This window comes from Pimephales promelas, chromosome 3, assembly GCF_988280905.1.
Source record: "Pimephales promelas chromosome 3, fPimPro1.hap1.1, whole genome shotgun sequence".
Taxonomy (NCBI): Eukaryota; Metazoa; Chordata; class Actinopteri; order Cypriniformes; family Leuciscidae; genus Pimephales; species Pimephales promelas.
In genome coordinates, this window is record NC_142771.1 from 27,226,702 (window position 1) to 27,252,903 (window position 26,202).

General features: G+C 37.1%; 1 protein-coding gene across 1 annotated transcript in view; it reads right to left on the bottom strand.

The window, feature by feature from the left end:
- Positions 1 to 3,342: 3,342 nt before the first annotated feature.
- The window catches only part of rab11fip4a (RAB11 family interacting protein 4 (class II) a), a 45,911-nt gene continuing 23,051 nt past the window's right edge, over positions 3,343 to 26,202 (bottom strand). The window contains exons 4-15 of the mRNA XM_039686597.2: positions 16,838 to 17,043; positions 16,476 to 16,643; positions 15,484 to 15,618; positions 10,533 to 10,568; positions 10,306 to 10,405; positions 9,816 to 9,919; positions 7,569 to 7,709; positions 7,337 to 7,418; positions 6,108 to 6,245; positions 5,864 to 6,019; positions 4,970 to 5,113; positions 3,343 to 3,601 (exon numbers count right to left, since the gene is read on the bottom strand). Coding sequence (XP_039542531.2) covers positions 3,485 to 3,601; positions 4,970 to 5,113; positions 5,864 to 6,019; positions 6,108 to 6,245; positions 7,337 to 7,418; positions 7,569 to 7,709; positions 9,816 to 9,919; positions 10,306 to 10,405; positions 10,533 to 10,568; positions 15,484 to 15,618; positions 16,476 to 16,643; positions 16,838 to 17,043 — 1,527 coding nt within the window. The 3' untranslated portion in view covers positions 3,343 to 3,484. The remainder of the gene's footprint in view (positions 3,602 to 4,969; positions 5,114 to 5,863; positions 6,020 to 6,107; positions 6,246 to 7,336; positions 7,419 to 7,568; positions 7,710 to 9,815; positions 9,920 to 10,305; positions 10,406 to 10,532; positions 10,569 to 15,483; positions 15,619 to 16,475; positions 16,644 to 16,837; positions 17,044 to 26,202) is intronic.

Below are 26,202 nucleotides of genomic sequence, written 5' to 3' on the forward strand. Positions count from 1 at the left end.
ATGAGAATTGTGCGGGAGGTGACTGGCTTATCAGAGCCTCAGCAATGTGAAGAATGATTGTTGCTTGAATACAAACACTTTATGCCAGAAAAGTGTAGTCATCACGAGACACACATATATGTGAGATTGTCATGTGACTATTATCTGTTCAAATTAAAGCCCCATGATAGGACTGTGCATGATGAAAATATGTAAATAAAGCTGTTGGAAAACAGCATTGGCTAGAAAGAAAGAAAATTAAAAGACAAATCTATCTGGAGAAAATAATCTTTGCTCGTTGATTAGTTGTTTTGTTGGGAATATTTCTCAGTCATAGAAAAAGAAAAATCGTCTCAGTTCATTTCACTTTAGGTTAAAACGTTTACAAAACTCCATGACACCCCCTGGTGGCTTGTTGAAGAGAAAGTTGAAGAATGCTAGTCTAAACTATGTTCACAAAAACGCGACATCCTGTAAATTGCAAATAACTTGATGTCATAATACAGATCTTAGTCCTCCAATCAAGTAGATTTTGGTTACATTTCTTGAAATCTCCTATTGAAAACTCCTGCATTATGAAAAAAAGCTGTAGCTAAGATCCGGAGATGAGAACAGCCAATGTGTAACTTAACCACCTGAACTGAACTATACAACTAGCCTATACATATACTAATATCAGTAGCACTTCTGCAAAAAACAAAAAAAAACAAAACATGGTATTGTGGTCAGTTGGAAATCTATTTTTCTTCCTGCCCACCAGACCTCACCCACAACATTGTGTTGAGGTACTACAAACTATTATTGACTAAGGACTTAAAGACAAAAAAAAATAAAAAATAAAAATAAAATAAATTAAAAGTCACATAGGCAGAATAAGTGACACTTGAAAAGGTGACACAAATCCATCCTGTTCTCAAATGGTGTCATCAAAATCGTTTCACTTCTCGATGTCTATATCGTGGCCTGTTGTAATTACTTGCTATATCCAGTAGAAGACGACAAAGTTACATTTTGTTCTAGCTAAGAAGGCAAAGTAATATTTCCAGATTAAATTTGACCTGTTCATGCATTAAAGACTGATGGAGAAGACAAAAAAGTCAAAACTCAAAAGTCATGCCAAAACAAGTCATTTATTGTACATTTCAAATTTGTCATAACTCTTGAGGCCTTTAAACTATTATTTAATTGTCTGAAAGCTTTTTTAATTTGTCCTTTCCTACTTGTGTAAATATATATGAGTAATAGTAAATCTAGTTATATACCCACACACTGGACAAAAGAAAGGTCTATCTTTTCTATAACAACAAAAAAGGCGCAAACACCAAAAAGGTTGCGTAAACCATGACCCACAGAAAAATGTCAAACTGTGTTACGTCTAACCTGTAACAGTGGACACGGACACAGCACGACTCTTCAAAATGTGCAAAAATGACATCGTTGCTGGGAATGGGTCAGGGTTTGGTCATTCAAGTGTTAAACGGAAATTATATGAAACGTTAGGGTTTTAATATGGGTGTTTCTTCGGAAGAAATCAAATTTCCTTTCTTTAGCTTGATAATGAAGAGCGAGTTTTGTCTGTGTGACATCAGTAAGGTGTGATGTCACTTCATTTCAACAGTTGCAAAGGATTTATACATTACTTGGTCGCACGTCTACCTTGCCGTTTTGTCATAAAACTGTATAAAAGACAGCCTTTCTTTTATTCATTAAGGTTAATGAGTGGCACATCAATACAAATATTAACTATTCTCTGTACAACATTTACAATGAGTGAAAAAATGCTACAGAACAAGTAGAACAGAAAGATATAAAAGCTCCTCTATAACTGATCAGATTAATAGTTATTTAAACAACCGAAACATTAAATGTTACATTCCAAATAAAGGGCACAAACAAAAAGAGAGTAAAACCATGCAAAGAAACAGATTCAGTACAATTTGTGCAACAAAGCAAAACTTGTTTGTGACAATCGAGCATGTAGCAGTATTGGCTCCTTTAAAATACAGTGATTCACAAAGCATTTGACTATAGCTAATCTGTAAAATGGGAATATGGGAATACAGAATACTGTGAGTGGCATGGGGATCCATTCATGAGATGTACTTTTATTAAATGTGCAGCTTCACTCATGTACATTATCGATACTTTACTGTCATGTGATCAAGACAAAATGGGCTAAAATAATGGGGTCAGTAAGATTTTTTTATCCTTTTGAAAGAAAACGACTCACCATTTCTTTGATCAAAAATACAATAACAGTACTAAGAACAGCATGTTTAACAAATAGAAATCCTTTGTAACATTATAAATGTCTTAACTGTCACTTTTGATCATTTTAATGCATCTAGATTTAGATTTAGTTCCATTAAAAAAAATTACTGATCCCAAACTTTTGAACGGTAGTATATATATATTGGAGTTTGCATATAGTTTATATTTAGACCATACATTGTTCTAATAGAGACATTTACCATGATATTAATGTTTTAACTACACTGTATTAAGGCCGTAATTTTGTGGGGGGGGGGGGGGGGTTCGTTTTCTTGGTAAAACGAAACAATTTTAGTATATCATAATCATTTCCTTCTCACTCATTTTGTACTACATCCACCTCTCCCTTCGATAGACCATCATTTCATTCAAACAGACTTCTAAGAAAAATAAACCTTTCTTTTTCACATTTTCTATAGATTTTTCTTTCTACACATATATACTATATTGTACAACTGTGTCATCAGTACTCACACCGCTCAATTGTGCTTCTCTACGACAGTCAAAAGATGTTCAGCACAGTCCCGTTACAAGCTGTGTGGTTATTTAAGGAGCTGAAAGCAGCAGTGTATTTTATCTTCGAATTGACATGATTTTATTATTTTCACAGCAGACCATAATGTATGTAGGCAGAGAACATTTAAAGGAAGTTCCCTTATCTGCAGATTATTGTTTTTATACAGTCATGTCTTTCTATTGCTCTGTCCATTGATTCAGCGCTGGATTGTTAAAATTCATAGGCAAACAGTACTTTATAGAGATAATCTAGAGGGCTGATTAAAATGTTCAAATAATAATAATAATAATAATAATAATAAACCCCACATGCCATGGGGGCATGTATAGCTCTCCTATATGGTGTGATCATGTGATATTTATCATAATTCTACTTGTTTTGTTCATGTTTAGAATACAACACTGAGTTGTACATACTCAGAGGTAGTGTGTATATAACTGAGAGTGAAAAGTACACTTCTACTCTATATTCCAGTTTCATCACTTGTTTGTGTAATTTTTACGGTCTAAACTCATAGCATGGAAACGGAAACTGTAACTTGTGTGTGTGTGTGAGGCAGAGCACATGAGACACGATTTTTTTTTTTTTTTGAAAGCAATTTGCTCTGTCATACATGATGACTTGGTGTAAGGGGGCAAAGGTGCATTTCAAACCCCTGTCCTGAAGGGGGAGCTCTCTACCAAGTTTGAGTCCTCTACCTGTTCTCAGCTCAGATCCCTACTGCTTGATCTCTAAAATGGAGGGGTTGTGGTCGAGGATAGCCAGGATGATCTTGTCCATGTACTGCCTTAAACGGTAGTTGATCTCCTCTTGTTCTTTCAAAGCTTCAACCAGCTGGAAGAATAGAGAGATTGACCAAATGACTATGGCAGTAAATCATTGGCTTATTTTTTTCTTTCATGTAAAGCTGAAGGACATTTTGTAGGATCCTCTAGATAAAAAAAACATCTGCTAATGTTTTTAGTGTGAATGCGAAGCATCAATAAATCATGTTAACACTTAAAGGGATAGTTCACCCAAAAATAAGCCAATGATTTACGCACCCCGAAGCCATCCTACGTGTATACGACATTCTTCTTTCAGACGAATGCAATCAGAGTTATATTAAAAAATGTCCTGGCTCTTAAAGCTTGATAATGAGAGTGAATGGCTGTTTGACTTTAGAAGAACATTAAAGCTTATCTATTCATGATTAAAGTGTTCGAACTGCCTTCGTGAAAGAAAAATATCCATACTTTATCCACTAAAGTAACTAGCTTCCGGCAGACGGCCGTGCTGGCTGTACCAACTGTATTCGTCTGAAGGAAGAATGTCATATACACCTAGGATGGCTTCAGGGTGAGTAAATCATGGACTAATTTTAATTTTTGGGTGAACTATCCCTTTAACTATATATCAAGGTACAGAATCATAATAACTAGGGCTAAATAACTTGAGAAAAGGCTTTGCTTTTTGCCCCCTAAAAATATGGAAAACGTTAACTCCCACATTGCAATGTTTTCACAAAAGCCTTTGAGCTGTCAAAAGGCTGACATAAAAACCAGGACTATATCCGAAATTGGCCCCTATACCCTTAAATAGTGCACTATTTGAGGGGACAACCATTTGTAGTGGCCTCCGAAACCATAGTGGATGTAATCGAGTACACTCATTTAATCCCATAATGCACCGCAACAACGAGTGTATTACTGATGTACACTCAACGGCTAGAGAATACCCACAATGCCCTGTTAGACTCGTGCCGAATGAATTCCCACATCTGACCAGCAGATGTCTACCAAAACTGCTAGTCCGATGTGGCTGCAGTGTACTCTCATACAGGTATGAATTCATTTTTAATTGATTCTTAAATTGTAAATTAAGGTTTACACATGCAAAAAAATATTTTCATTACTACCAGTTTGCTAATTAAATGGCAAACACAAGTTATGCAAAAGCGGATAGTGAACACAGCTCAATTGATTTGAGTGCAGGTCCCTTGTGAAAAAGTTGTATACTTTAGCATCCTTTTAAAAAGAGTACAAGTTTTTATTGATTACTTAGTGATTCCTTAATCAAACTTATAATTTAATTGAATTTAAAATAACTCTACTAACAAATAATTGCATAAAAGAAAAATGTGGGGGGATAGGACTAATATCCTAACACTTAATAGGAGCAGTCATTTCTATTTTGTGAGGTTCTGTATTCTGTGCTTCTCACCTCATCTCTGGAGGCGTTGTCTATCTCCGCTGCCAGTGACTGGGCCTTGGTGTGGCAAGCAAACAGGTTTTTGGCCTCATACAGGCTGAGGCTGAGAATCTGTCCGTTGAGATCATCGTTCTGGTCTCGGAGTTTATGGTTCTCCTGTTAGAAGTTGAAATACATCAGTGTGTAATTCATACTAAATTCCAGGAGGTACGCCTATTATAATATAAAGCAGTGGTTCTCACTAGGGTACCTCAGCACACTTCCAAATTTCATTTCAATCATTTCTTATTTTAATCAGTTCTTTCAACAACTGCCACTATTATATAAGAACCACGGTTCCCACGGCTTTCGGAAACCTGCTTACTGTATATGAGGTAATTTTAAAAATATGACTTTTTTAATCATATTTACACCTGGAAAAGTCTATAATGAATACGATTTTTTGTTGTTGTTGTTGTATGTGAACCAATTAAAATATATTTTCCCTTAAATCACAAATGACTGGAAATGACAGGACATGTAAAGTGTAAACCCTGAAATACAATTCAGTTATTTATCAACTGAAATTATGGAATTTGCTTACCATTGCCACTTTTATTTTCTTTATATAAATAAAAAATATCGTCTTGGATATCGTCTCGGACAGTAGCAGGTATTGGTGTCAAAATGGTTGAGAACCTCTGATGTATAGTAATTATAACAATTCTGACAATTTTCAATGAATAATGACTTCAATTTCTTTATATTGCATAAGCCACTTTTGTGATTTTCTTCTATGTGTTTTTTGGAGCTTGACAGTTGATGTATAGTATACTGTGGTTGATACACCTGGTTGATCATCAATGATATTGTAAGATAACACATCACAGACAGCAAAATAAGCACGGCCATATCTTTCCACTGTACCTGCTTGAGCCGTTTTGCTTCGTGCTCCAGTTCAATCTCTCGAGTCTTGGCATTGTACTCCGACAGCCCAGCAGCGCTACGGCCTCGGCCGGGCTTCTCAGTCTCCAGTTTAAAGAGTTGCAGGTGCTCCAGTTCGCGCCGCAGGTCCTCAATCAGCTACATGCACACGTGGATCGTGTGAGAGGTCTGTATATTTGAGTTTATGTATGTGTACAGTTGTAATCTGCAAAAAGACATGCGCTACCTCTTGCATGGCCTCTCGCTCCTTCTGAAACTCATGTCTGTTCTGCCAAAGCTTATCCATCATTTTCCTGTACAGATCCATCTCATCCTTCAAACGCAGGCTTGTGTCTTCCAGTTTATCTGTCATACGCTGCTTCTCCTGTGCACAAATATACACAACATTTTACCATGAAATTAGTCATTTGGATATAGTAATTCTGTCTAATCACTGTGACACTGATATATCTAAACATAATAAATGCATTATAGCTACATCTAAATCCAGAGGATCATTTATGCCATCGTTATACTGTATATTGCCGTGTCTCTTTTATGTTAAAAGTATTACGGCATTAAGACATAATTAATTTTGCATTTTGAAAAAAGCTATATAAACTAATTTGACTTGACATAGAGAGTACAAAATCCCTTTAAAGGAATATTTAACTTGATAAAGTACATTCCAGACAGTTGATGTACCCCATTGACTTTCTATAGTATTTTTTTTCTTCAGTGGGGTAAATATCTTATTTTGTGTTCAGCAGAAGAAAGAAATTCATACAGATTTGAAACATCTTGAGGGTGAGTAAATTATGACAGAAGTTTAATTTTTAAGTGAACTTGGCGGCCATTTTGGGTCCCATGCAGCTGTTTGTTTTTTTGGTAGGCAATAGGCATACAAGTACATGGGGACTATCAAGATCACATTTTAATGTATTTCAATCAAACCAGCAATAACACCTGACAATTGTATCCTAAATGTAGCTTCTTCAGCTAAAAACTATATTTTTCAGTCCACAAGAGGACCTTTAATATTTTAGCTATATCAGACAGTGACCTAGTTTTAAAGCCTTATGGAAAGACTACAGCATCAAGTCGTGCAGTTGCTCCACAATGTTTCATTCCATCCCAGAGATCAAAGCCTCACAGTCTCTGAGTCGAAATACAGGGCTGCTAATGTCATGCAGGCAGCAGCTTTCACACTCATAACACTCACTAATGCAAGCAGCACAAAAGAGTGTGCAGTCAACACTGTCAAGCTCCAGGGATTTCACTGCGTCAAAAGATGTCACAAGAAGTGACAGTGTGAAAATGGGTGTGTGAACGTGAGTGTTGGAGAGCAAGAAAGTGCTGTCTTTTAATTGTTAAATTAATCATGCGACACGTAACTGGACGAGCTGATGCATCGTGTGGGTCATGTGGTTGTGATGGTCAAGGGAGTTTTAGCTTGAGTTTAGATGCATCTCTGACCTGGTCTAGTTTTTCAGTCTGAGACTTGAGTCTGCACACATTCACTTTCATCTCTGCGTTTTCCTCTTCTAGCTGCTGGACCCTATAGGGAGGAATCATCCATTATAAAGTAGTACACCATACACTCCCAGTCCCATGCTTAATAGTGTTTCTGAGTTATCAAGGTCTTGAAACCCCCACATGCTTTACATATTCGTTTCGTGTGAGGTTTCTTATCTGAGACTTCAGGTACCTGTTACTGAGCAGTTCAATCTCAGTGCTCTTGTCTCTCTCCATCTTACTGTAGGCCTCTCTGTGTCTCTTCAGCTCCTCCTCTAGACATTGCTCTGCACGCGTCTCCTGATCTTTGATCTGCTCCTCCAGCTCATGTACCCTGATGGGTAAACATGTACAAAACAAAAACACATACAGACATTAGAAAACATATACTGCAGAACTACAAGTCTCTTCGGCTCACCAATGCTGCATTCATTTGGTCAAAGATACAGTAAAAACAGTAATATTGTGAAATATTATTACAATTTAAAATAACTGTTTTCTGTTTGACAATATTTTCAAATGTAAATGAAGAGTTCAGATGCAAAAGCCTCTAAATGCCATTTGAAATTTTCTTCTTTAATGATGATTTTTATCAAACTTGTATATTTAAGTTCAGTAATTTCACTTAAATGGCAATGATAATTACCTATTAATTGTTATTTAAGTGAAATTACTGAACTTAAATATACAAGTTTGATAAAAATCATCATTAAAGAAGAAAATTTCAAATGGCATTTAGAGGCTTTTGCATCTGAACTCTTCAAATATTGACATATTAGACTGATTTCATGATCCAGAAATCAGTCTAATATGATTTGATACTTAAATATTAAGCAGATTTGATGCTGAAAATTTAGCTTTGACATCACAAGAATAAATTACATTTGAAAATATTGTCAAAGCTGAATTTTCAGCATCATTACTCCAGTCTCTTGTGTGACATGATCCAGAAATCAGTCTAATATGATGATTTGATACTTAAATATTAAGCAGATTTGATGCTGCTTGATACTTAAGATTCTTTGATTAATACATACATTTCATAGAAATCTTTTGTAACATTATAAATCTATACTGATTTAAATTGACCAATTTAATGCATCCTTGCTGAATAAAAGTATTAAAGGTGCATAGCGCAAGTTTTTTTTTTTGCAGAACTATGCCCCCTCTGGTGACAAGCGAAACTGCAACCAGAGGTGTACATGCTCATGGACCACATACACGCTTGCACAAGCTGTTCAGGAGCATCCACCGCACAAATCTTTTGTTTACAGTCAAAATGTCTTCAGAGCTAATAAATATATAAATCTGCAAGTCATTTTAAATACATTAAAGGAAAGGAATTTGAATAAATTAGTAGTAGAAAGCTTCGGTTTTTGTTTCCATCTATCTCCATGTTGAACTGTTTTATGTGCATACTGTATCCACTTATGATTGTATTAATATGGAAACATGTTCATGACATGAACAATACAAGTTATTACTTTGTAAAAGCTCAATATAATAATCATACCATACACAGTTGGTCAACAACATACACTCAAATGTCTCATGGTAAATAACAATTAAATGGCACTATGATGTTACCGTAAAAGCCAAACAGGCTAATCCGCTGAAAATTTGTGTTTAATTATCTCACTTATATATCAGAATTTTATATCACACTCAAGAATCTTGAACTGTGTTATTAATAGATATTTTGACAGGGACAATACACACAGACGAACATTTATGAGAAAAGTGTCAATACTTTTCAACTGCTGTCCCTGGGCAAGGTCACAATAGTTCATACATTTAGGAGACAGAAAAAGGGTAACTATACACAACATTTAAATAGTTATCAAGAAAAAAGCCAACTGAGGATCCCGTTTGACCCCTGGAGCAGACCGGAGATCTCTCCATTTGTTGAAAGCCTGCCCGATGTTGACTCTCGTCTTATTCCGACGCCTGTACTGACTCCAATTTGGCCCTTTTGGTGGCACTAGACAAAAGTTTTCTTTTCTTTGTCTTACGTGTCTTTGCGTTGGGGTTTGAAATGGACTACAACCCGGTCTCTTTGAATCCATCTCCTACTTTTGTTGTCTTCGCTGATACGGAAAATGGTGGCGAATACACAAACCTGCCAGACATAGCCAGGTGAGCGTGAACGTGCATGACGTCACGCCCAGTCTCAAAATCTGATCTGAATCCCTCTTATTTATTTTACTGTACAGGATTATAGAGGCAATCGCAGTGATCAGAGAAGGGCTCATTCAGCCCATCAAGCAATTGCTTAAGCATTAATGGGTTAGAAAACGGCTATTTTTAACATGAAATGTTGCGCAATGCACCTTTAATATCTTTAAAAATGGTCTTAATGACCCCACAACTTAAACATCTGTATGCTCTTTATAACATATCAAATCTGTATCTAATAGTCAGATCTCTCGGTCATCTTTACCTGTGAACTAGTTGTGTGTTTTCCTGTTTAAGTTTGGATTTCAGATCTCCGTTAGCCAGGCTGTCGTTCTCAAGCTCTGTTATCTTCTTTTCCAAATAACTCACCTGTAATAGGAATAAAGACGTTTGTGGTTACACTTTATTATAATCTTTATAAGTACCGAGCAATATTGATTAACTACATTTACTTACTATAGTACTATAGAGTTATGGTTTGGGTTTGGTTTAGTTACTTGTAACTATGCATAATTTACTATTGTAACTATAGTAAGCACATGTAGTAATGTGCAACTATGTCAGCTTAAATTAAAGTGTTTCCGAATTTGTTATAGACAATCCTTTCTGAATCACATTCGCAAGTAAACAGCATTACAATAATGGCCTTCGCAAGTATTTCTGAAACACTATTTGATTTTTATCAGTTTATTATGCATTAAGCAATTCAACAATAAATGTGGTCTTCAATGACCACCTCATTATGCCTCCAAGACCTTTTCAGTGATGTCAATATCACAGGAGTCGATGCTGTCTCTGAAGAGATCCTCTGTGCTGCCCTGACTGCTGCTGAAGTTACTGTGGTGGAAGAGCTGACTGTGAAACACACAGAGAAACAGAGAATCAGGACATCTTCTCTCAGTTATCAGGCAATGGGAATGTAGCACTTTGTAAATGTTCTATTCTACAGATCTTGTGAACATAACAGAGATCAGAGACTTACCGACCAAATGCTGTACTGGTAATTTTCCTGTTTGGGCTGTAAAATCAAAAGATCCCTGGATTAGAGAATGGAGTTTTGCACTGCTACAACCTTTCGCAACTCTTTTCCATTTTATATTATCCCGACACATTAAACAGCTTCTTAAAATATACACATTCACTAATTTTCATCATATACAAACTGTAAATGATATAATACCATGCAGAAAATCCAAGTTAATGGGTATAGATGCTGAAAGATTAAATCAGAAAAAAACATTTATGACAGATAGATAGACAGATCGATGGATAGATATATAGATGATTTGATTTTCAGTGCTTCCCATCAATCTTGCACTGCAATGTTTCGTTTATTCTGGTCATCAGTTTGGTTTAGAGCCTAATTACTGATTCACTATCGCCCCAAGTGACCAAGATCAGGTACTGAAGTCAGTCTGTCCTAGGTAATGAGATTACACTGATAATCAGTCGGCTCTGGAAGACCTCTGTAAAAATAGAGCACCTGCACTCTAATTATAAACCTCTGCCTGTGTTTATGTAACTGTGTGACCCAAGTCATTCTATAAACCCCTTCTTTCATTACATCACATCACACAGATCTGAACTCGGAAATACAAGTCAGGTCTCTCCTGTCCTCAAACCCAACCCAGACATCACAGCACTGACAAAACACGTATAACCTACCACAACAATGATAGACCCAGACAATCTGCAAACCAACAAAATGCACTCAGCATTCACACACATGCCCTCAAAAGTGCAGTTACACATAGTTCTTCATGACCTGTCCTGACCAGTTAGCTTGACATGTTTGATTTTAAAAAAAAAAAATCTTAAAAAAACAGCAAAAGTCTCCTTGTGTTTTTTAACGCTTAAAAAAATGTTTGCCGATCATTATAGAGGTGTGGTTCATATTGGTGCTGATCATGTTTTGCATGAATGCATTTTAACTTTGGCAGAGTATGCAGTGGAGGATTTGGACAAAAATGCCAGGAGATTAATAGCCAAAGGCCTCAGAATGCCACATGATCCCACTTCCCCATCACACCTATTCAGCCAGAGAAAAGGAAATTACAGAGCTCTTACTGAACGTCTCTCTTGCACCATTTCAAAAGTAGGCTGTTCTAAAAGGTAGACACTTGATTATGTTGCTTTCTAAAATACTGTTTTATTATCATTTACAGTAATAATAATAATAACAATTGTAATGAGAAGGCTAACCCAGAATGCACTGCATTAAACTTGGAGAAAAAAGGATTCTTTTGTGGTAGAGGAAGTGATGCATGTAGCTAAATGTACTTTTACAAAGCATATGTAAATAATAATATTAATTTTAATTTATGGTAATCTTTTTAAGTGTACTACAATGTCATGCTTTTAGCTTCGCAACATGCTAATATCAAACTACAGGGCAACAATTGGCTTCTGGAAGCAAGAATCCCATTCATTTTCTTCAAAGGGAAATTTATTTTAAACTATAACTTATAAACCATTAAAGAAGACAAACTTACTTTGAGCTACACAGTTGTTAATCATTCAACAGTATATGCTTTTTTTGTTGAAGCCATCAGCACACATTAATAATTAATAATCAAGTTCATAACCCCCAATTTCCACAAGCAAATCACACCAAAATAACCAAGCGGCAACATTCTAATCTGAAACATGAACCCTACGTGGAAGTGCGAAAAACTGCAATACATCGAAAATCCGCTAGGGGCCGGTCCCAAAAGGGAGCAAATGTACATATACCCCATGTTAACATGTCCGTTTTCACAGCATAAATTCATGTTTTTACAGTTTGGTCCCATGGACTTTTATTGTAATCTTCAATATGTTCCGCGTGCCTGACAACTGTGGGGGGGGTGAATTTTTTCTAACTCGTTAGTTTAGATCATATTTAGATAAGGGTGGTTAACTTTGATTGACAGCTGATAACGGGCTGCGCCGAGTGGAATTTGACGTCTCGGCCATGATCTGACACATTTGTATTTTGTATTCCCCAAGATTTTCCAGTATGGCGCCGCCCATACCCCCCATAAACAGCCTCAAACCCATTATTCAGAAAGTCTATGGGTGACGTCACAGATGCTGTGTCCATATTTTTTACAGTCTATGAAAATAAATAACACACACACACACACGTCTGGTTCGCAATCTTTGTGGGGACTCTCCATAGACGTAAATCGTTTTTATACTGTACAAATTGTATATTCTAACCTCTTACATACTAAGCCTAAAACTCGTGGTTGTGTTTAACCTGGTTGGGTTTGGTTTATGACGTATAACTCTAAATGAAGACTTTTTGATAATCCCTTTGGAAAAAATAAATGGGATAAATACTTCCGGAACCAAGGAGGCTGAAAAATTGGGCGGGCACTCTTGCACTCTATTTGTGTGCCGTCTAATGTGTTCATGAAGTAACTTGTGTGGGTTGGGACGGTTAGGGTGCTGTCTTAAAAGGCAGCTGTCTATGTAGGAAATATGCTGTGAGGCAGCTGTCTGTAGTATAATGTCTCTGTGTGTCAGTAGCATATGAGGTGGAATCCTCATAATCCTAAGAATGCCGTGTCGTTCTCCTGAAGTACCAAATATGTTATGTTGTCACATGACAATAAAAGGATTATTTCATCAAATTCCACCACACACACCCACTTAAACACCCCAGGCTTTTCTTGAGGGTTTCAGGTTTCCCACACTGTCTCTGATAACATTCACAAAGATTAGTAAACCTTGACTGGAATATTGTTGCTATGGCAACAGCTCCTTTAATGAAGCCCGTCTCCCAATAAAGCTTTTGACAGGGGTGATTAAAGAGACTCATAAAAATATCCACAAGTTTCCGAGGGGCGCTCCTGTAAAAAATAAAGTGGGTGAAACTTCCGGTGAGGCGGCGGAAGTAGCATTTCAATGGTATTTTGTGTGTTAGTTAGCGAAGAGGCTAGCTGTTTTTCGGAGAATTATTTTACTATTTAAAGACGCAAATCTTTATTAGAGATGTCGTTACGGAGCTCATGGACAACATGTGCTGTTCGCGGTTGTATGTATAACCGGACTAAACTAGTTCAGTGGCTTAAACGTGATTGTTTTGAACATAAGCTGAAAACGAAATCAGAGTGTTCCTGCCAACGACTGTAGTTTCCATCACCTCCCAAAAGACGACGAATCTTCCTGTGTACATTTGTTTAAATTCTTAATATTCTATAAACTTTTATCAGCATGTGTTTGGCTGTTCTCTACTGATGTTGCACCTAAACTCAGGATCAAAGCCTGTGTTGACAGAATACCAAATGTGCCAGTTAATGTATTCAAGTAGCACATATAATTTTGAATAAACTCCAAAGCACAATGACTAAGTGTGTATTTTTTATTTTAATTGTTTGTCAGCTCGCACAACTGTCTGTCACCATGCCTTGATGAGTATTGATTATTAATAATGTTATTATAATACTACTGCGGAGGGTAAAGGTACTGTTATTTCACCTTTTTTAATTTCGTTGAGGTTGTGTTCCCACATCGTTAGCTAGTTTGGATCGCTATAACTTGAATGACTGTCAACTGTTGAATGAACGAGTGTCAAGCATGTCAAATCGTGCTTTGTTTACTTCCAACCGGAAGTCGCGCCCACTTTTGACGCAAGGCCTCATGGGGCGTAGGAAACTTGTGGATATCCAGCTCTAACTTAGAGTGAACTGACACAAAGAATTGTCTAAAACACTAAAAACAGGATTGGACATGTAATCACTGATTAAGGTAGGACAGCATGCTAGATTTTATGCATTAAATGGCTCCAGAAAAGAAAAAAAACATCAATACAACATAAATATAGGTTCATTATTAATATGCACCGTATCAAGCTCAGTAAAAACAATAAAATACTCAATTAATAATCAAAAAATGAAACATCAATAAAAACAGTTCCATGTACTGTAATCAGACATGTTTACAGAGTGCTGCAGGAATGAGTCCTAGAACCCGAAAACGAGTTGGCATTTAGAACGTGAAGTTTCATCGTCCTTAAGTCACTGGGTTTTTTGAAGGGATTTTTGGCTAAACTGTCTGAAAAAGGTCTGTGGTTAATTCTACAACATAAAATAGATATACTTTTTACAGCCTAACACTTTTTCAAACTCTTCAAACTCAAACTTGTGGATTTTAGATAAAGTTTGAAAGCGTTTTTCTAAACTTAGACCGTGTGTCCACCAAAGCGTTTTTAGCCAGCTGAAAACGCCAGACGCTCTGCTGAAGACGGCAAGCTTTGGGTGCTTGAGAGCGTTTTGGCAGCACAGCGTTTTTTCCGTTGAGACGTTTCGTTGCTATGATCCAGAATATCCGCAGCACAGTTTACTTGTAACTGATTTCGCAGATAATTTGTTTCATACTAAAAATGTATTTTTCATACAGTTCTGCTGGTTGATGTCGTTGTACAGAAAGAATGTTATGACAGTTGGTCAGTGTGGTTCAGTCCCGCCCCTCCTCCAATGTGATTGGGCGGCTGGGTAAAAAGTGACAGTGATGAGCGCTGCATTTCAAAGTAAAACCTGTAAAAAAAACTCTGGGCGCTTCAACATGCAAAAAACGGTCAGCGCCTCGTTACGCTCATGGCGTTTAAAAAACGTGGCGCTCCCATTGAAAACAATTGAAAACATATGCCAGGCGCGTGGAAAAACGCTTTGGTGGACACACGGCCTTAGTGGTGACGGTAAAGTCATGCAGGCGTGGTGTAGATGGGTCATAGCTCAAACTTAGCTTTTTACTTCGACTTTGTATTTAGGCTTCAAAATTCAGAAAAGTTGTGTTAATTGTTTTAATTTCATAGTTTTGTTGGTCACAGAGCTTATTTTCTGCAATAATCCAAAAGTCAATGGAAAAATCCTTGCAGACTATGCTAACATGCTAATATGCTAACTAATATTCTAATATGCTAACTTCAAACTCGGTCTCCTCTTTACCTGTTAGCTTTGAGGTTTTTGAGTCTGGCCTCCAGGTCATTGAGCAGGTTGACTTTCTTGCAGCACTGAGAGCAGTAAACATCCAGAAGCTCACTGTTGTACAGGTGTCTGATCTTCTGAGGGGTCTGGCCAGCACTGGAAACAACAAGTGATCATCAATACTGGCAGTAGGAGCATTCAGATTTTTTCTTACTCATAGTGTTTAATAATATAATATGATGAGAAATTTCACATTTTGCATAGTTATAAGAACCTCTGATGAGCTGTTATTGAGTTCATGATAGGATAATTATTACACAGATGAAGATTTAAAGTACCACTGTAAGGCAAAACTGTTTAATAAAATGTTATGTTTGACAAGGAGATAATTAATAGCTGTCAAAACTTCCCAGCAACATTCATCCAAGAAAGTAAATCTCATGAAAATAAAATGCTTATTTTTTTAATCATTATGATGGACACATTTTGAATTGGTACATTATTTTACACACAACTTATCATTACAATAATGCATTGAGATTTTAATGCTTTATATTCTTTCTTTTAAAACTGTTCAGCAGAATTCTGAGAAATGAGAATGTAATTTTTCAGCATTTCAGTAATTTATATAAGGATCTGCTTAAGTACCATGCAAATTATGTTCACAAATATATAATTTAAAAAATATAAAATAATATAAAAATAATAATTGGCTTTGAATAAATAAAAATATTTATTTATATATTTTTGGTGATATATTTTTATTTATTTAAAGCCAATTATTATTTTTATATTATAATATAATATATATATATATGTGCGTGTGTGTGTGTGTTATAAATATATATAAATAATTTCTTCCATCTTTCTTTTAGTTTTGGCCTGGACATTTTCTTGTCTGGTTTCATGCTATTCACCCATATTCATCTATGCAATCAAATGGCAGAGATCACACATATAACACAGTGTGTCAGTATTTTATGTGAGAAGTGTGTACTAGTGAGCTAGTTAACCTGGAGGGCAGAGAGGAGCCCAGGTCAGAGAAACCATTAGTACGTGTGTCATCATCGGGGATGGGGCTGCTGGGAGTGAAGTCCACATCCTCTCCCTCTCCATAGTCCTCAAACTGCTCCTCCACTGAGATTACTGAGGCCTCTGCTGACGACACCATCTGACCACAGCTAAAACACAGAAAGAGAATCATTTCATTTCATTATTACTTATTTTATTGTTCATTTTTATCGAATGTGATTATTTTCAATTAAACATTAATCATTGCATTAAATAATATTTTAACTAAACAATAAATTCTGGAATCATAAGCTCAAATAACACAAAAAAAAAGACCCAAAACATAATTATCCATGATGCTTACTTGTTTCTTCGTAGAAAGAGTCCACCAAGTCCTTCCTCTTTATCCTCATGACGTCCTCCTTCAGAAGATTCAGATCCTGCCCCGCTGTCCATGTCTGACTCCTGCGCATCCCGTCCACCCATTCCTTCCTCATCCGAATACAGCTGGCACTCTGGGTACGGCCGTGTGCATACGATGATCGGGGGTCCCAGACTCCCCTCCCCGTGCTGCAAACAGATATCATAGAAAACCTTTTCAATAAGGTCATATTGCTCAAAAATCAAATGCAAACACGACACATAGGAATTGCTCGAAACTAGACTGGATTACTGTGACTCGCTATGTGGTCTCTTCACACACGGGTCTTAATGAAGTAACATGAGAACTTAAGAAGACTTAAGAACTTTAGAAGTCCTCTGTCCGAGGAACACAAAAGAGAATGGGTCAAAGGTTATGGAAACTTTGCTCATTAACCCCAGAGGACACAAACGACACTAAGACAGGACAAAGGTCATCATGGTGAATGGGTATGAAACATTTCAGTTGACTAATGAATGGCGAGTCTAACAAAAGAGAAGGACGATCATTTAGATTGCATAGCAGAGACAGAAATTGTGATCTCCTAAAGAAATAAGACATATTCTCCATTTGATATAGCATGTTTTACATGCATTCTCTCCTACAAGTGCAGCTCTACAAATTTAACTTACTTATTAAAATTCACATCACATCTCAATGGCAAAAGGACAATGTGAATCAGCTGAGGCTGTCCAGTGTTCTCATTGTTATTTGCACAGAAAGAGCAAAATAATTATCACACTATGAGAGATTGTTAAATCAATGCTGAGTCTTTATTTGTGTTATATCATCATTTTTGGTTATGCTTTATTTTAAGCGGACTTTTATAAGTGCTGGGTAATATTAATAAACTACATGTACTTACTATAGAGGATATGCGCGTGACGTCACCGTCGGCCGGAGTGACTGCAGTTACTCACAGTGAAAAATAAATAAAAGGATAAAAGGACTTTGATATTACATATTGGAACGCTGTTGCCGTTCACGGTCAGGGACTATTTTTTTCTGGAGGAAGGAAGGCTTTTAATGATTTTACTTCATGAAAGTTGCACTAATACACATATATATATATATATATATATATATTTTACTTTAATATTTTTATTGTGTGGTAACCGTTTTATAAATGCAATAAGGTACGAGAGGCAAGTGCTGTATCGTGAATAAGTAACGGCTGAAGGGGTTGCAACGCCGTTACTTATTACAGCACAGCCTCTCGTACCTTATTGCTTATATATTTATATTTGCAACTAGGAGATACTATCTATGTCTTGGGAGATACAGCATTATTAAAACACAATTATCGCTGGTCATTAAGCCTTTACAGCATTCTGGGGAATTACAATACACACCAGTTAGTGTTTTTTTTTAATGACTTCACATCCCTCACAGATGATCATACTCCGGCCATTTATTCATGCCGTAATTCATCCAATAGAATCAAACTTTCCACTACTTTGAAGATGAAATGAACATTTACTATTTCCAGAAATAAATAGCCATAATAAATAGTCATACAGTGGCTCTAAATTTATTTGGACACTTACTAATAACACATAAAAAAATAGCACTCGTTTTTAAAAATGACTTTTAACCATCTGTTCCTGAGGTAATTTTAATGGACATATGAAGTCAGGTTGTCTTTTATCACATTAACTACACATATTTTTTATTCCTTTATTGAACAGTATATATATGCTTCCTGAAAATTAATAAAACAAATACAGAATTGAATAGTAAGTGCTATAAAATGGTATAAACTGTTAGTACATACAAAAAAAGGGTCCTAGAACTGCAGCCTCCAGTATGCAGGAGTACTACTCTACTTGATTACTGCTTGATTAACACAAGAATGTTGTCAGTCATCTGCTATCCTCTCCTTTACTCTTTATACTAAACCTGTACCCTCTTTTTTCCATTTCTTTCTTTAAGGCTTCTCTTTATCTTTCCTCTATAATATACAATATATACATTTTTCACCCTTCGCAAAAACCTTTCAATCTTTTTCGAAAAGCATTTCATTCTTATCATTCGAAGTCTATGCATTGTATATCTGAAGTGACCCTTCTCACATTCACGCCTCAGCGAGCCCGTTACCTTCCTTTGTAGGTCACATACGAATCACAAACCTCGCTCAACCCTCCACTCATGCCCACATGGCAGATCTAACAAATAAGACCTATGCACAACCACAACTAAATTATTATTAAAAAAGATACGTGTCTTATAATTGTCTAATAATTTAGTTCGCATGTATGTTTAGATATTTTAAATGGAAAATAGGACAAAAAAAATTGCAACATAGAACGACTACTGTGAGCAGAGACATGTCAACCCAAACTGCAGAATAACTAGATATCCAGTAACCCCTGCTTTAGTCTAGTAGTCTTGTGCATTTATTGAAATGTCCTCGAGAAAAGAAATGCTTCTAGTTTGTCCAGTCTGATCTGAGATTATGGCTACGCGGCAAGGAAAAGTAACGTCCGGCCACAGGATTAAACGTCACAGGCCTAGTCACAAATGTGAGCAAAGCTCTGATTCTTCCCACATGGCTGCATCTTTGCAGATAACAGAAGAGGAGCAGATTACTGATGACTGATATCTACATCTTAATGTGAAGCTTTGACAGCATAATAGAAGTTCTCCCAGCTGAGCAGCCGTCTGTGATAAATGCAGCCCTCTCAGATACACTGTGACTACAGTAATGTAAGAGAAGACACAGGGGTCTCCTGCAGTGAGAGCCCAGATAAAAGACCCCTTTTGGTCCAGCTCGACCTGAATCTGCCAGCCCCCCTTAGACAGCGCCGTCTGGAATACCTAGACTTAACATTCATTATTTACACTCTGCTTCTTTTAAATGTTAGGCATGCACTGATAAACATACTTCACACATACTTCAGATCATTTCATACACAAATAAAGCCTACACACACACACTCTCTCTCTCTTCAATGTTCTTTTATATATCATTAAATGCATTTCACATATGAAAGCAGTTACATGTAGTTGCAACTATTATCTTTCACACCATTACTCTGTGTATTTGGTGACAAAGTGATTTGATTGTATGTGCCCGATTAACTTACAACAGGCATGACTTGTTGACTTGTAGTTGAAATAAATACCAATTATGGGTCATTTTAAAACAAAGACACACCCTAATAGAGTTTGACTGTACAAAATTCCATCTCTGAGACTCCAATTTAGTATATCACAATTGTATCTTAATGTTTCAAATCACTGTTGAAAATCAAAGCAGGAACAGTTTGCTCTTTGCTCTTCATTAAAATGATGGACTAATGCTGTCATGCTGCAATACTGCTGATCCACCCCACCTCCAGTGATTTATACATTATTGCGGAGTACGGACTAAGGACACTAAGTGCTAATATATACCCACCAATACATCCACATTGCTACAGTATGCTGAGCTGGAGAAAAAGATCAACAATAAAAAGCCAATGACTCCGGTCTGGAATATATAGCCTGGTATTGATTCAAACACATAATGATGAATGCTGAGTGAAAGCTGCTGTATTATTCTGGAGTGCAAGTGTGATTTGGTCAATAGTTATTGTGTAATCAAACACTCTTTTATGTGTCATTACTGACCAACAGCATATCCTTTTATTACTTGGCTTAAAGGGACAGTTCACCCAAAAACGAAAGTTCTGTCTTCAAGAAAGAGTAAATTTCTTTGTCTCAGAACAGGCCTGAAAACATTAAAATGCACAAGATCTCCCAAAGATCTCTGATCTATAAATAATAGAGAAGTTTTTGTCTGTGAAGTAGATATGGAACACAGAGGACTGCGTGATGGAGGTGATCGCATACATCATTAGATTATTTTCCTCTGTAAAAGCAGAGCAAAAATGTTTCTCTAATATTTAGATGCAGTTTAATTTTTCTCAGTGGATCTACTGAATAAGAGCAGCACTTCTTCACAGATCTGCCATCTCATGATGACAGCAACCCACACACACACAAACACAACACTGGCTAGCATCCAAAAAGCACCATCATATTCACATTATTTTCAAGTGCAGCTCGCAAGAAATGTCAAGTGTGCACATAAACATGACAGAAAAACCACTCAAACTTCTGATGACAATAGCGATCCCTCTCAAATACAGCACTGGCTGCTAGTTTTTGAAGATTTGAAGACCAAACAAACATTTTGGACCGGCAACCCAAATCTATATAAAATACCAAATTATGTACAAATGATCATATATCTTGAAATCGCTTTGGCTATAACATTGCTGTTTTGTTCTTGTTTACCTGACAAAGATAACTAATTTTAGCTAATGAATGACCCAAATATGAACCTGTCGCTAGCTAATTTGGATCAAAAACTTATGTACACTGAAGTATAACCATGAGTTACGTTACTAAAGTGACAAAAGAAACATGCTGGCAAGGGACATTCAACATGGCTGCTCATTTTCCATATCAACTGAGCTTGGCTGATTTTGTTTGAGATCTCAGTGGAAATGCAGCTGGATAGTTAGCCATCTCACTGCCTACACAGTCAGCAGATAAAATACAGTGTGGATTTACAGGGAGCCATGAGTCATAATCCAGCTCTCGGGGCTCTAAAACTCCCAGACGCCCTTCTCTGGACGGTATCAAAGCGAAACACCTTTGAACTCTTTATTGACCTTGAAAATGGTAACCCAGCGTACACACAGAAAGGCCAACCAGAGCTGTAGTTACACAATCAATATTGCAGAGGCACTTGGCAAAGCAAATTACCTTATTATTCCACAGCTTGTGTAGGTGTCCCTCTGAAAGTGGAAATATGGCTCTCAATTTAGTTGCTATAAGATCTGGGCACAATCACAAACACATACCAGTGAGTGACTTTAAAAGTTTGGTCACCCAACTCTGTCCCTTGGCAGGGATCTCATAGTAATAGTCTGGATGCACCATATTATTACATTTTAGAGTGTCCAAACTGCAAATTAACCTCCTGTCCCAACTATAACACTGAATTATAACTTTTGCTGGGCTTTGCATTACGATATCCATGAAATGGTAGTGCAGATAGTGCCAATGTCATACACAGGTTCTCTGCTGCCCACGCAATAAACTAGGCCTGACACAGCATTTCATAACGGATCGATATCTAAAGCTGTCAGACTTGCTGCTAAATGACTGTAGTCTTAAATGGAGTAGACAAGAGAACTGGACTGACCCTATACAGGATCAGCTTATAATGTATAGCCCAAAAGCAAGAAAATCCTAAAATTTCTGGGGGAAAGTAGCTAACAAGCTATATATATGTGTTTGTCCACAGTTTTTCCTCTTTGTCGCCATCTCTGTTCAAATTCTGCAATTGCAGTCATTCACAGAATTATCAACTTTACGTGAGTTGTACTTTGACACCCTCGACACGGTACAGCGTGGATGAACACAATGTTTGAGGAGAGTGTGTGTCTGTTAGTCACCGCACCGTGGATACTAGCATTCAGAATCACAGATTATTGTAAAATGTCATATGAACTAGTAAGAAACATCCACTTTTGTTCTGGTTCTGACATTGCAGTAAATATCGCACTGATTAAATCTAACAATCGCTTATAATCATATCACGCAAAACCGTGCAAATTACACTTTGTTCTCAAAATGTTAATGTTAACAACATCAGCATTGGGTGACTACATGTAATGTCCTTCCAGTATGTATCCTTGTTTTCGCATGGGTACGGTTGCAGTCTCTTTTTTTCTGTATCATTTGGATCATTTCCAACCCAAAAAAGCTACGGACTGCAGCTTTAAGACTGATAATGAGAAATGTTTCGGTAACGCTTCCTTTGATGTTTCTTGAATACCAAATGAGCAAATTTGAATCAGGTGACATTGAAGAATTTATAAAGGACTGAATAAATTACAACAAAAACACTGAACCCAAAAGTAATTTAAAATTGTAACATTTTGATAATTCTTAAAAATTTAGTATTGACTGAACTTCAGCTGTACAGTGAACAATTGTAAGCATATAACGGCCAAGTACTCGGTAGTAAAAGTTTAAGAAGCCAATAAGACTTTGACCGGCCCTCCTTTGCAAAACACAAATAGAGGGTAAAGGCAAGTGCCAGGGAAGGAATTTCAATGGCGGAATACCCTATTGTTCCTTGACCTTTCTGTATTGTTCTTTGCCAATGTAAAAAAAACATTACTTCAACATTAACAACCACACACATTCATACAAACGCAATGTGGATGCGGTGCTACCAGCAGGAGGTCATTAACCGTTCGAGAGTCTTCCCAAACCACCCCAGCACCCTTAATCTCCCCTTTCATGTTCACATACTCCCTTCAAACTATCAGCCGTATTCAAAACTCCACAGTCCCTCCCCCTCGACAACCCCCAAAACCACAACTCCCGGCCCACCATTAGCCCCGCTCCCAAGAGACACAGAATTAACTGTTTAGGTTTATGAGCATGTGTACTTACAACAATAATCAACCAGTCTGCTAGTTTTTCTACACCATTAGTCTCATTTGAGGTGTAAAAATGGAGGCTGTTATTTCTCAAAGAACAGATATTTTCACCAGTTTGGCATTTAAACGAAACAGTTAGAAGAAAACTGGAAACAATGGGGTCACCAACGGTTGTTCAGTAGACGATTGCAGACACACACAAACACACACAGGCACCGCCAAAAACGCATCGACACTGTCCAAACACACACAAGCAGTCTAAACACACACATAGTCTCTCACACTGTCTGATTAGCATTTCAATAGTGTGACCCCTTTCCCCTCCAACAGATTACCACACAATCCAGCCCGGGCTCTCTAGTCATTCATTCAGCTTGTCATTCAAAGGCAGGTGTAGCGTTTTGGAAAGACACAGGCTGGTTGTGAATTCCACCACACTCAGAGACTTCACATCATGTACTAAAACGAGGAAAAAAATCTAAAATGCACTCGCATTTCATTGAGCTTTAACACTCTGAAGTGCTGTTGGAAGTCAACAAGAGCTACCAAGAGATCTCTTCAGCATCATTGTTGGAAGAAGATGATAATGTAAGATGAGAGATTATTACAATGTCTACATTGATGTCAAAAAATATTATTTAACAGCACTGAACCAACCAACAAAACTCATTGTTATGGGTTAAATCAGGTATAAATAGCTCTTTAAAGGTAATAATTGCAGGTTCCCACTTTGTACAATGCAGGAACGAGGGATGAGAGAAGATCATGAGAGAAAGAGCAGGAACAATGGACTTGGCTGCAGCAAATGTTCACACGTGCTAGTTTTCTCATCTCATCCTCTTACCCCTCCGCTCAGTAATGAAGATCCATCATCTCCTTCCTCTCTGCCCGTGCCGGTTAAGCCCTCGTTGGCTGAGGACGTCCAAGACTTAGTGTCCCCGTCTCCCTCCAGGATCCCCACCCTCACCACAGTCCAACAGGTGAAATATCAGCGACCAGTCCAGTCAGATTTTAGTGCTCCTGTGGACGTGTGGCTTCGGGTATCTCCACCTAGCCACCGCCGCTCCAAACTGCCTCAGTCCTCCTCACACATACACGCACACACACACACTCGCTCCGACCTGCATCGACCGATCATGCGGCCACACACCAACACATACGGACAGAGACGCTACTGATCTGGCAACAGTTGTTGGGCTTTTGGCCACTCCTCTCAGCAAATCACCTCCCCTACTCCAGCATGTCACATTCCCTCTCTCTCTCTCTGCCTCGTTCTCTCGGTTGTTGCTAGGAAACTATTCCACTGAGCCGTCCCACAGCTGTGACATCGAGTGGAGCGTGAGTGTGCTCCTTCGAAACACACACACAAGCTATCTTAAGCCTAACCTCAGCTGTGCTGCATAATACACACAATTACAGACAATTAACCTTCTGCTTATTTAAGTGTCATGATAAATAAAGCAAATAGATAAATAAGATACAGATACATCAAAGAATCATGCACTGCCATGGAAAAACATCAGCAGTGTGGTTTTGATCAAAAAAGTAAAAGCTCTTGTTTTCTGTTAATGTCCTAAATGTAAACCATTAGCCAAGTATTTTTCTTTAAAAATCCCTTACACAGATGTTAAATTGTCTACTATAACAACGAACATTATTAAAACATCATGATAAAGAAATGTTACATTATTAATATACTACAAGCAAAAAAATCCAAAGCACAACAATTCATATGGGTTATCTAAGCTCATTGGAAAAACTAACATGTGGTGACCTTTCTGCAAAATTATATTACTTTGCTTCTTGTACATTTTCAGACGCTTGTAGCCCACAATCGGGTCATGGGGTCTATACGACCCCAATCGACTTTTGCTTAACAAAGAAAAAAAGGTTCCCTTCATCTCAGTGAAATAAGATTTTGTGACTTTTCATACATACACACAAAAAAAACTGGGCTTGATTTGGTTGTTCTGAAGGTATGTAAAAAATGTTTACACTTCTGGTCTTTGGGGTCAATATGACCCCACATTGAATTGAATGGGAAATGTGAAAAAAAACTAAATATATATTTTCTTCATGTGTCAAAAAAACAAACAAAAAATCCGGCATAAATCTGAATTTTTTTACACAGAAATGAAGGCCTAGTACTAGAGCATAAATGCAATGTATCATAAAAAAATAGCATTTCATATGCTAATGCTAAAGCTAATGGTGTAGTTGAGGAATTGTGTGGTAAATGGATACAAAAGTACTTTATATCTCCAAAAACACAGCATTATTGAACAGATGAGAAGTAAACAAAAAAAAATGATATATTATTTGTATGATTAAAAATGTATATTTTTTGTACAATTACTCAATCAATTGTCGCACAGACCCCGATGCCCAGAAGTGTAAACAAGAAACAAAGACCATTTGAAGTGGAATGTCCAGAGAGTATCACTAAAAGTGAGTTCAGTTTTATCTGAAAAAGATGAATGTGAATCTGGCCAGTTGTTGTGTATATCGTGACAGTTTGGAAATTGAATTAAAATTACATTAAATTAAAAGGTTAATGTTCTGTCACGTTTGTTTACGTGCCATAAACCCTTAACCAGACTGCATTTGCTGAAGAAACCATGCCTTGTTAGCTTGCTTCTACAAGTCTTTGAAGTGTCACGGGACTCAAACCAGGTGAGTTACAGAGCAAGCTTATTATGTTAGAAATGCCATGTATAAGAAGCTGGTTATGTCATACAAACATGAACATTTATTAGTTTACAAATCATGAACTATAGTACATTTTTGGAGGTAGAGACACATTTTTACAATGAGCCAATTGTCAGTATTTTCCCTCCCAAACCCCTTAAGATTTCAAAATGT